This window comes from Pavona decussata, unplaced genomic scaffold (genome assembly GCF_977016875.1).
Source record: "Pavona decussata unplaced genomic scaffold, jaPavDecu1.1 SCAFFOLD_26, whole genome shotgun sequence".
Taxonomy (NCBI): domain Eukaryota; kingdom Metazoa; phylum Cnidaria; class Anthozoa; order Scleractinia; family Agariciidae; genus Pavona; species Pavona decussata.
Window position 1 is genome coordinate 1,283,675 of NW_028145449.1, and position 12,137 is coordinate 1,295,811.

Sequence of the window (12,137 nt, forward strand, 5' to 3'; positions counted from 1 at the left end):
GTTGGTTAGAAGTACAGTAGTATTGTAATATTTTAAAGCAATAAAGTAAAGTACCAACACTCATAAATACCTCTTACTAACCTCATTTTCTTGGTCCGTACTGTAAGTTATGGATCCTCATTTTCCCCCATTGATTTATGGCCTGCATGCTTTGCGCTTAGGCCATAAATCAACCAAGGAGAAACTTGGTTCATAACTTACAGTACAGAATGAGAAAACAAGGTTATTTGTGAGGTCAATCGGGTACGCGAGAAAGGAACAACTTTAAAATTGAGCGAGCCCTACAGTGAAATACAACTTGCAAAATTGACCAATCACACTGTGCATACTAGCGGAGGGATAGAATGATACATGTTATTAATATGTAATGAACAGGGTCACCACACCTCTAATGTTGCTGTTTTTCATTGCGCAGGGTCACCACAGCCATGTTGTCCCATCTGGATGTCCGCCAAGTCTCACATTTGAATCAAGGTTCGAGTGTGGAAACCTTAAGCAAGCCAAGCGAATGTAAGTACAAAACTTCTTGGCCTTCTTGATTTTTGTATGCTTTGTTCAACACCATGTGAATTCTTTGTTTAATCCCAAACAGATAATGTTTAATGTTCCAGAAAATATCCATACAACCACCATGAAAGTTTCTTGGTTTTGACCCCCCACCCCCAACCCACCTCTCTGGAAATTAAATTTCCAGTGTGGTTGGTTTTTAAGACGACCCTTCCCCACTCCACAGAAGGTTATTGACAATTACAAGGGGGAGGGGGTTGTTTTAAAGGCCAAAGATGTAAAAGGAAAGTGTAAAGCTAAATTGAAATTTCAAGGCTGATTTTTTTTGGTGGGGGGTGGGTTGCGACAACCACAAAATGTAACCTACCTAAGTCCAAATTGTATAGAGGATATTGCACTGTGGTGCGAAGATATGAATTTTATTTTTGAGTGGTGAAAACAATATTTTAAGAATGAGCACAGCGAGTAAAATACTGCTTTTAACACGAGAAAATAAAACTCATGTCTTCAAGCCACCACGTAATTTTCTTTTTGTTATATAGACATATCTATCGCTTGCCATTTTTCACTGACGATTTGCATAAACAACTGTGAAAAAGCGGGAAATGACGTCATCAATACCCTCACTAGTGAGGATATGGAAAATACGCCACTTAAGTCCTGGATGTAGTTTCGTATACGTTTTACGAGTGGTGTATTTTCCAGTAAAACACTCGTGTCTATATAATAAATTATTTTGTCTCACTTCTTTGTATAATGTTTTTTTTATTATTGACTTTCAGTGGCAGTTATGAGTATGACCTGGTTCTTAATTGTGATTTGTACACCAAACGACACATGCAATGGTGAGGAATAACGCTTGCTGTCTGAAAGAAAAATTACCATATATGACTTTAAACAAACCAGGTAGTTTTCGTAAGGAAATGTAATTTGTAATCATCAATTGATGTAATTTAAAGATAGCTGCCGGTTTGAAAACAGACATGTAAAATTGCTCGCTAAACGTTTCATCCTCAAAAGTCTAGTTTGTAGTTGTTTTTTATGGAGCAAACAGATTGTACCACATCTGGCATTAACATTTTTGTGCTAAACTTACCAACTTTCTTGGCCAAACCGCTTTCCTCAAAATGAAGGTAAAACTTCTGGTGCCATAAACAGCATGTTAGGTTCTTTGGCTGTAATTTGTCCGGATGACTTCAGAAAAGCTTGAAATTTGGAATTTTTCGACAGGAATCTACCGTTGCAGGTAGAAAGGATAAAAGTCGAAATAAAACTTGGGGTCCAGTTGTTCAAAGTTCGATTAAGTTAATCCTGGATTAATGTGAACTTTGATTCGATTTTAATAACTAATCTGTAAAGATTCTTTCAAAACATTTTTGGCCTCAGTTTTGACTTTCACTTTTCTTTACCTTTGGCTTGAAATTAGGCTTTAAAACCACTTTTAAAAAGCGAGATGAAACCTCGATTAACTTTTAATCGTAGATTAGCGTTAATCGGCTTTCGAACAACCGGGCCCTGGAGTGAGCGGAATGGGATCAGCGTATCAATAAGAAAAGGGTCCTTTTTAGGGTTTATTCTAGAAATTGGCCAATGAGGGTCCAGTGGGGCCCCTTCTGTAATGTTAGGGGGCCCATTTTCGAGAAAGGGGGCCCGAGAAAGATATTTGAACTTCTTTGCACAGTCTATTCAGAAGCAACTCAAGAAAGTGCAGAATACGAACACAGAAACAAACGAAGAAGAGAAAGGCAATTGAGACACTAAGAGGCTATTAAATTCGAAGTATAGAGCGGCGGTCATATCAATCGTATCGTCTGTGGTGTTTTCGAATACTATATTTCAGAAAATAAGGACTTATCTTTGGGAACAATTGTGTGCGTCCCATTTGGCGTGCCAACGTAAATTTTATGCGGCATTTTTTTTCAAAATAACGAAAATACCGAAAGGCCACAGTCTGGTATAAACCCTGCTTTTTGGTGCAGAAACACATGGTTTTCATCTGAAAAAAGGCTCAGAAAGTGACATAATTAGCATTTCTTGTCATTCAATTTATAGGTATTACTTTCGTGTCCAAAACATGGTGCCTGGTGTTACTTACAAGTTCAATATCATTAATCTGCTCAAGAAGGACAGTCTATACAATTACGGTAAGCGACTGAAGTTCAAGAGATGACTTAAGTCCACGAGATAGCCGTAGGTGGTTTCTTTGATTTAGCATTTGGAGTTGTATGAATGTGATACAGAAACAGTGGCGAGGTACTTGCTGGGATTGGGCAAAATGTTTCGCGTGATGTAAGGTAGAAGGTAAAGTCGCACCCGGTTGCTCTTGCATGAGGTGGGGTGCCAGTCCACCACAGGATCCCCAGCATGAAGCAACTACCTTAGGAGTATTACTACTCCCCCCCTCCCCCCTGGATGGGACACTAGTCCATCACAGGGTAAAGGCGCTGTTACACTAAACGATTTGTCTTGCAACTTGTCTTGCAATTTCTTTACGCCGTTACAACACAACGTTACGTGGTGTAACATGCCCTGAAATGAACTTGTCTCACAATGTTTTTGTTCCAATCCCCGTTGCATGAAGTACGAGCGACTGTAACGATCGTAACTATTGCAGCAACAACAAAAATTAAAATTGCGAGACATGCACATTTCAGGGCATGTTACACCAGGAAACGATTCGTGCAACATTTGTCGCAACAAAATTGCTGGTAACCCCCAGTACTATGTGGCGGGTACCCATATGTATACCTGGGTGAAGAGAGACAATGTGGAGCAAAGTTTGTTGTCTAAGGAAACAACACAGCAAATTTCCTCGAATCGTCCGTTCGGAATTCCGACGCGTTCACGAGTACACCACGGTGTCTCCCCGCTTTGTAAAGGAAGACCTCTACCGCAATTTCGTCTCATAAATTTATTCACGGTGGAGTATCTTCCGGGACCTTTTAAATGTCTGGGGTATTTTCTTTTTTCAGGCATGCGACCACTGTTGTACTCTGAGCGAGAAGCCACGGCCAGAGGGCTGGGTTGGAAAAGAGCTGCCTCGCACATCAGTTATCACAAGACGTCTTCCTACAAAAATCCTTTACTGCACCGTGAATACGTTTACTACACACTCACGTTTCACATGGTAAGTTACGTTAGTAAACGATCCGATTGTTTCGATACAAAGTCGATTCGGCAGAGGTCAGGTTTCGATACAAATCTCAAGTTGTTTCGGTAAATATCTCCGATCGATTCGATACAGTTGAAGTCAACCGATTCAATTCGTTTCCGAAGTAACCTTTTCTGGGTTGACACATTCAGGACGCTTACCTTTGGACTTCAAACAGTCTTAATTACGCTCTTTTGTAAGCCGCATTCTTTTCGTTTCTTTAGCGCCTTTGCCGTGCCTAATTATTCAATTTTCGTAAGTTATTCAAGTCATTTCTGTTACGTTTTCGTCGCATAATTTTCCTTTGTATTTAGCTTCTTTAAGTTAGTATAAGTTCCGTTATTCGAATCTACCTCTTCGTAACAGTCACTCGCCGTAAGTGTCGTCGCACGGATCTTCTACCCCTTTCGTTTCCGTCTTGGAAATCAAACAACGTTTGTAAGTGTCTCATTCCGTCTGAATTTTGTATCATTTCGTGGTTATTTTCTTGTCAATCTCGGTCTGTATTTTTACTCATTTGTAACATTAACTTCGTTGTGTTTCCTTTCTGTAGCAACCGTGTTTAGTAGTTAAGATAGTTGTAACGCGTTGGAACTTTGATTATTTGCCTCATCAAGTCGTCCCTTGTTTTACATTTCGCTGCAATTCTCTGGTAGTTTCATATCAGAAGCCTCGAATAACAAGATGCCCTTCATATCTTACGATACTAAGTTATTGACTTATGATATCGTTCACCGAAAATCAAGATGGAACACGAAGCTTATGGTTGACTTAACTTAGCGGGAATGGTTGCGGTAACGGTTAAAATCATTGCGTAGCGTTTGGGTAAATTTTGTAGCAGCCTACTTATCGTAGTTTTATTAAATTACAGGAATTTCCACACGAGGATGATACGTGCTACCTCGCTCACTGTTACCCGTACTCGTACACCGATCTGGAGCTGTACTTGAAAACGATCTTGGACAATCCAAAGACCTCACAGTATGTCGAGAAACAGGTAACTACATCTGACTGATTTGGATTAACTTACAGTATCTACCAGGCTTAAAATACACCATTTCATCGCGCATATGCCACACATTGACATTGAAATCTTAGCAGTATGCCGGACATTTGTCAAATGAACCCTGTAGATCAGTGGTAGAGCATCCGAACTGGTAATCGGAAGGCCTTAGGCCTTAGGTCTCATCTTTCTCATTTATACACCAGGTTTAAAATTTACCATCACATTTATACCATTGCTCATATGCCTCATATTGACATTCCAATCCTTGCAGTATGCAGGATGTTTGTCCCATGAACCTTGTTTAATGGCCTTGGTTCCCGCAAGTCTCCTGTAGCTCAGTGGTAGAACATCCGAACTTGAAATCGGAAGATCTTAGGTTCGACTCCTGATTGGAGCACTCAGATTTTTTTTAGAGTATACCTATGTCACTTACTGAATAATACATCATTCTCAACTGAAGCGATAGTAGTTGACAAAACGCAAACCGCTAGCTGATTTCTTTTTTTATTTCCTCCGGCAAATATAACAGTGATAATAATGCAATACACTCTTTTTTATAAGAACGTCGAAGCTGAAATTTGACCCACATTTTAAGAACGGGCTAAGGACGTAGCTAAGCTGAGACTAAATCACGCGTTTTTGCATTGTGCTAAAAACACGTAGATACACCATGTACCTATGTCAAAGGAACCTAAAGGACCCTAGTCAGCCACACCTTTGTTTTGGTTTATATGCGAGAGTTTGGCTGTTATATTTTATTTGGAGTATGTCGAAATGAACGAAATCACTGTGAAACTACTAAAGATAATGAAACATACTTTCAGGAACACAACTTACAGTAAAGCAATAAGATTTCGTTTCACCATGCAATATCAATAATTTCGATGGCATCGAAAATGGAGGAGGCTGACGAGGGTCCTTTAATGTAGGGCCTCTCTGTTGCTGAATGGGCCACCTTGGGTAACTAAAGTTTACTTACTCACTTACTTACTATGATACAGCGCAGGTTTACTGGTCGCATTCATATCATATACCTGTAAGAACTTTTCAGGCTTAAACAAAGAGCACTCAGTTTCGGTTGTGCCTCCGCCGCAAAATTAGACGTGCAGCACTTTTTCTCTCATCGCTCAATGTCACTTCATTCGTTAAATAGATAACAAACCGATTCACTTTATCGCCTTCTTCCTCATCTTTTAACAGGTGTTGTGTAAAACTATGGCTGGAAACAACTGCTACGTACTGACAGTTACGTCTTCCCAAGGTTAGAAACGCTACAAAATTGAAGAAAGGTTGCCCTGCAATAGCAGAGTCATAGCCACCTTTTTCCTTTTTTTTGTCGTGTTATGTTGTATTTGTTGTTGCCTCACACCTTGTTTAACTGTGCCTCACCTAAAACTAGGCGAACTCTGGAGTTGCTCAGACGCAGCTAATGGAGGCATTGTGTATTTCGTCCATGGTCGATCGATGGTCACTTTCGTATGCTGTGAAAGTCGAATGAAATCTGGGCATGAGATGAGATTGGCGAATTTAAATATGCTTTGTCGGTTTTTCGTTTTTCATGGGGCCGTATGCAAGTTATTTCAACTGGTTTTCGTACATAAGCTAATCTTTCACCCGCAGTTCAAATATAAGTTTTCATATATTCATATTCATCGATTTAGTTTTGCCACATAAGTTTGCGAACTTTAGTTCAACGCTTACAAACGCCGTGTTGAATTTAAAACTACGTCAACTGGGGGGATTTCGCCTATCAAAATTTCCTATTGAGCTGAACACTTCATGAATTTGTTTTCCAGTTCCTGAAAGCGAGAAGCTTGGCGTTGTTATAAGCGCTAGGGTTCATCCAGGCGAGACTAACGCCAGCTGGATGATGAAAGGCATGCTGGACTTCCTGACCAGCGGTCACCACATTGCAGAGGTAAGCATTAGTTCCCAGTCTCTCAAACAGGTTATGCAATTTTTGAGGATCTTTTGCAAATTTAATCCCATATTTAAGTAATGTTTAAAACACGAGCAGCAGTGTTTTGTCGGGATTTAAAACCACGAGGCGCAGCGGAGTGGTTTTAGACCCGATAAAACACGTGCTGCGAGTTTTTTCAACGGCTTCAAAAACATTCCTGGAAAAGCGTGTGTCAAGAGAGTTCATAACAATGATGCTTTTGGGAACGTTGGAAATAATCATACAAGAAAAACATTAAAAACCGCATACTAATATGGGGGAGGTTTTATCGGGTTTTAAAACCACTGCACGTGATGTTTTATCGACCATTTGATAGGTCAATGGGCTTATGAATTGTTAATGAGTTTTTGAACACTGTTTGAAGCGGTGCAGGCCGCCCCCTTAGTTTTGGAAAGAGCTTGTTATTTTAGGCAGTTTTGCCTTTCAAATTGGTCGGATTTGACAATAAAACAGGTTGAAAGTGTAAGTGAGGGCTAAGAATAGCTACAACTGACAGTTCATAGGCTTGTACTCGGAAGGGTTTATTAAAGGATTTTGGTTCCTAGATTTGGGGGGCTTATATGGACATTTGATGGATCCGTTTGTGTGTTATTTAACAAATCGACATCAGTTTTCTATGGTCTGTACTCTTATAGACCATAAAATAACGTCACAAAATGTTCAAAACTCAAGTGGCCCTTTGGAACCACGAACCGCAGGCGAGTGGTTTCATTGCCAAGTTTTGAATATTTTATGGCGTCATTTTGTGATCTATAAGAGTATAGACTATAGAAAACGGCCGTCGATCAGTTGTTTTTTAATACAAGATGCCCCTCTAATGGCATTACACGGAATGCTTAATGTAGCCCCAATTATTCCCCATTGTATGTTTCGCAGATATTTAAAAAATATCCTCCCTTGGCCATTGAAATAATTGTCTGAATGGTTTTATTCAGATATATTGCGTGATACTTATTGTTGTGTTACTAGGAATCATACCAGAAATAACTATGCAATAACGTCATGACCCCGCTGAACTGGTCTGGCCTCCTCTAGCTCTAATCCTTCGCGTTGATCATTCGATCTGTTTTTTTAAGGGGATTTTCTTTGCTGTGAACTCTCCCAATTTCCGCCTTTTCAACTGTCGAGTACTACCTAGAAGTTATTATTTCGATTTACTGCTTGAAAAAGGTTGGTTTTCTCTCTGAAAACGGCAGATCCGGAGTCTTAAATTCAGACATGTGGCCGCCATTGAACGAAAACAACTTTTCCAAATGATGATTTGCTTTGACGTCACACAAGTAGAGATGAGTGGGTCCCCTCCCTCGTGATATACGCGCAGATAATGGAGTTTGATTGGGCCGCTTTTGTTCAAGACAATCAAAACAATAGATCCTTTCTGGGAGAGGGAAGAATTTAATCTAGTTTTAATGAATAAATCAAATGATGATTTGACGTCACACAGAAGTGATGAGTGGGTCCCCTCTCTCGTGATATGTGCCTGAAAAATAGATTTTGATTGGGCCGCTTCTGTTGAAGACAATCAGAACAATATATCCTTACTAGGGGAGGACAGAGTTTAATGCATAAATTAATGTGCACATTTATGACACCGATGAAGAAAAAAAAGATACCCGGTCGAAACCTAGACACGTCATGCCCTGCGGGCATTCCGTGTAAATAGCATAGAAAAAGTACGAGCGGAATTGGTTTTATTTTCCGTTGAGAAAGCGCGCGTTACATCTGACACCATTTTTGTTGTCTGTGCTATGAGACAATCAGCGCGCGATAATTTTGACAGTTGTAAAACAAATTTGTTGTTTTTCAGAAATGAAGCGCTAGCTTTGAACTTGATGACGTTAGTTCTAGATGTTAATTAGTAACTATTGCGCCAATTTTTCACCCCTTTTTTTCGATTTAAATCATTTTTAAGTTTACTTCGTTCTTTATTTATCGGTGAACAGAAACTTCGACGCAAGTTTGTGTTCAAGCTCGTTCCAATGCTGAACCCTGATGGCGTTATTGTCGGTAACTACAGAACGAACCTGGCGGCTAGAGACTTGAACAGGACATACAAAGATCCAAAGAAGGTAATAATAAATATCATAGAAAAAATTCTCCTATCTTGTCCCCATACCTTTTCTTATAAAGGTACTAGGGAGAAGTTATTAAAATATCAAGAAAATTCACCTTGGGCGATCATTTCCATAATTCTCATGATAGCAGGAGTTGAATAAGCATTAATATTACAAGGAGAAATTTGATGCTGATCACTGTTAGGGTTAAAGAAGCTATTTCGCAGTGATTATAGAGTACTCTAAGAACAAGAAGAAGCATCGAGGGGAACATATCGAATTAATTCTGCAAGGGTTTTAGCAACGATATTTTCAAGAAAGCGTCTGAGATTGAAAATGTTGGCGCAGCGTTTTTAAGTTGTCATCTTTTTCCGTCCTGGTCATTGCCGCCAAATACACTTAAGATTTTAATGCATAATTGTAGTAACTTCTAACAATACTGGACCATCATAGTTTGGCTTTGAATGCAGCAAGCATGTCATTTGGTGAAACTGACGTGTTGGGGGAGGAGGGGGTGGGGGTTGGAGGTGTGCTCCTTAGAATTTGTCGTTTCAGTTTTTACTTTTTTGTAATGCCTCTTTTATTACTTCTCAATTAAGGAAAGTTTTCCAACCGTATGGCACATGAAGAACATGTTGGAGTCATTCAAGAAAGATCATCAGGTAAGGGGGCTTTAGTGTGATCACGAACATTGGACACCATGTGCAGGGACTGTAGTGTGATCAATAATAAAGGGCTTTCACGATAAGGGAGGCTGTTACGTGGTCAGGAACAACGGGTCATCAAGGGCAGGGGCAGTACTTTGATGAACAATAAGGGTCCTTCAGGTACCACGTTGCTGTAGTGTGGTCAGTAATACTGGAACCTCGGGGAGGTGGCTGTTGTGTGATCAGAAACAACGGTATTGGTTGGCAGCCCACAGTGCGATTAGGAATAAAGGGCCTTCAGGTAAGGGTGGTAATAGGGGATTTGAAACTGTGGTACTACGCCGGTGGGGAGTAGAAACGAATGTTTGGTTTATCAACAGAGTTGATTACTAAAGGTAAATTGGCCACCGTAAAGAGATTCGAGTTCTGACGTTCCAAACATTAGCCCTTCGTGAGAGCGTAAGGAGGGTAATAGCTTGATAACGAATAAAGAGTGCTCCCGTGAAGAAGCTTGGATGTGATTAGTAACACCAGGGCCCGGTTGTTCAAAGGCACTTAACGCTAATCTACGATTAAAAGTTAATCGAGGTTTTCAAAAGTGGTTTTAAAGGCTAATTTCAAGCTAAAGGTAAAGAAAAGTCTAAGCCAAAACTGAGGGGCAAAAATCTTTTGGAAGAATCTTTACCGATTAGTAATTAAACTAGAATGAAAGTTCACGTTGATCCAGGATTAGCTTAATCGGACTTTGAACAACTCGGCCCAGGTCTCTTGTGGGGTTTAGTGAGGGTACTGTGTTATCGTAAATGACGGACTTCCTGTTGACAAAGGAGATGTTTTCTGTTTCATTCCAGGTCATCATTTACTGTGATCTTCATGGACACAGCCGGAAGCCGAATGTCTTCATGTACGGCTGCACGGCAGATCCTAAAATGGCGTCCATGAGCAACTTTGTGGAGGAGCGGCTTTTCCCCTGGATGATGTCACAAAAGGTAATAATTACAACTTGAAGGGGAAAAAAAGGCGCGCTTTGCGTACCCTGGCAGATCAAACCATGCCGGACAGGGTTTTTTTTTTGGGGGGGGGGGGGGGGGCAGGGAAGATCAAACAAAAGACAGTCCCTTGGGGTTGGGCGAGGGTGTTCCTAGAATGGATACTCCAAAACAAGGCTGGTCACCTTATGGTGTTTACACAATGTAGTATTCTTAATCGTGATAGCCCTGACGTAGAAGAGAACAGAAGCGCATTTGTTTGGCACAGAGCTGAGAGAATGGAGCTCTATTTAGGCAGGGAACATCCGTTTTTTTTGGGGGGGGGGGAGGGAGGTTAGCAGTAATCTACACTATTTAGGCCTTAGCACTGCTCTAGAAACGGTTAGCTGTTGATTGTTGTCATGGTTAACTCTCTGAAGTAAGTTAAAACTTACCATTTTCGTCAGCAAGCCCTCTATTGTTTAGTGGATGTGGATGAGAGAAATGAAGCAAATGACCCGGGTTCGAGGCGTACACTAATTTGATTTTTGAAACTTCTTTTACCGTTTGAAGTAATAGATCAAACATGAGGAAGAGTGTTTCCTCCGATTTCCAAACACCGAGAAGTAGGTTGGAAAAACGAGGCGCAGCCGAGTTTTTTTTAACCAACTTCGAGGTGTTTGGAAATAGGAGGAAACTCTCTTTCGAGTGTTTGATATAGCTTCTCAAACTATTGATAATTCTTGGAGAAATTTGAAGCAAAGTTCACATTATTTTATGATAATTAAGATCACATTTCTAAACCTCCTTCACGGTAGTGATTTGCTTTGTTTTGGCTTGATGAATTATTAATGAGTTTGAGAAGTAAGATTTCTGTTATGAAAAAGTCATAAGATCTCCGTTGTGTAAATGTCATAACGTGTCCAACCTTCTATTCTTTCTTCTTAGGCCCCCGACAAGTTCTCGTTCAGCGGGTGTAAGTTCCGAGTGCGCAAGTGCAAAGAGTCCACTGCACGCGTGGTGATGTGGCGGCAAATGGGCATCACAAACAGCTTCACTATGGAGGCTACATTCTGCGGAGCAAACTTCGGTGACGTGTGAGTGAAAGGACATTCATTTTATTACTGATAAAATTTAAAACACTGCTCGTTTGTTGTTGTTTTTAATTTGCTAATGTTGGTGTCCAGCATTCACGTTACACGGTGTAAATTACACGAGCGCAAATTTTGACAATGTTAGATTCAGAGCGTTCAAACTTAGGTCGCATGCGCAACCTCCTTCAAAATCCTGACGGCGAAACGTAAACAAAAATTGAAAATTTCTCTTCATTCGCAAAACTTTAAACCGTTTTCTGAAAACTTCACTGAACTTGTTATAGGTATCCGTTCGAACGTTCATAAGTAAGTATTGTTCACCTCGGTATTTCTAGCATTGTTTTAAGGAACTTCAAGTTCACTTTTATAATCTTTTGTTCTAATTCCCGATCTCGATAATGAAAGTTTCAATGTACTGGAAGTGACGTCAGTTTTTTTTGTGTTTGACCGCTGTGAAAACTGATCAAAGATCACTCAAAGACCTCCGGTGGTTGCCGAAGGTAACCGTACATCCCCGAAAATTTCCGACGTTTACCGAAACAGTTCCGAAGATTTATCGCATGGGTCAGGGGCTTCTAAGGCAAAAGGGCGTTTTCTGCTACATTGCACGAGTTAAACTGATGATAAAATTTTACGTTAATTAGGGAGAAAGGAAGACATTTTCATGTGGGCGACTTTGAAGAGATGGGCCGCCAGTTTTGTGAAGTGCTACTGGAATACTCAGAGGCGAAGAACGGCAATCGGTAAGAA

The 12,137-nt window shown here is 40.4% G+C and overlaps 1 protein-coding gene across 2 annotated transcripts in view; it reads left to right on the top strand.

Annotated features, from left to right (window-relative positions):
* LOC146485440 (uncharacterized) overlaps nucleotides 1–12,137 on the top strand; it is a 31,223-nt gene that overhangs the window by 3,773 nt on the left and 15,313 nt on the right. For both annotated transcript variants that reach the window (XM_085103400.1, XM_085103401.1), the window contains exons 3-14: nucleotides 416–510; nucleotides 1,290–1,352; nucleotides 2,560–2,651; nucleotides 3,480–3,634; nucleotides 4,530–4,655; nucleotides 5,865–5,925; nucleotides 6,461–6,582; nucleotides 8,568–8,693; nucleotides 9,278–9,340; nucleotides 10,177–10,314; nucleotides 11,242–11,390; nucleotides 12,032–12,130. In XM_085103400.1, the coding sequence (XP_084959526.1) occupies nucleotides 416–510; nucleotides 1,290–1,352; nucleotides 2,560–2,651; nucleotides 3,480–3,634; nucleotides 4,530–4,655; nucleotides 5,865–5,925; nucleotides 6,461–6,582; nucleotides 8,568–8,693; nucleotides 9,278–9,340; nucleotides 10,177–10,314; nucleotides 11,242–11,390; nucleotides 12,032–12,130 (1,289 nt within the window). The remainder of the gene's footprint in view (nucleotides 1–415; nucleotides 511–1,289; nucleotides 1,353–2,559; nucleotides 2,652–3,479; nucleotides 3,635–4,529; nucleotides 4,656–5,864; nucleotides 5,926–6,460; nucleotides 6,583–8,567; nucleotides 8,694–9,277; nucleotides 9,341–10,176; nucleotides 10,315–11,241; nucleotides 11,391–12,031; nucleotides 12,131–12,137) is intronic.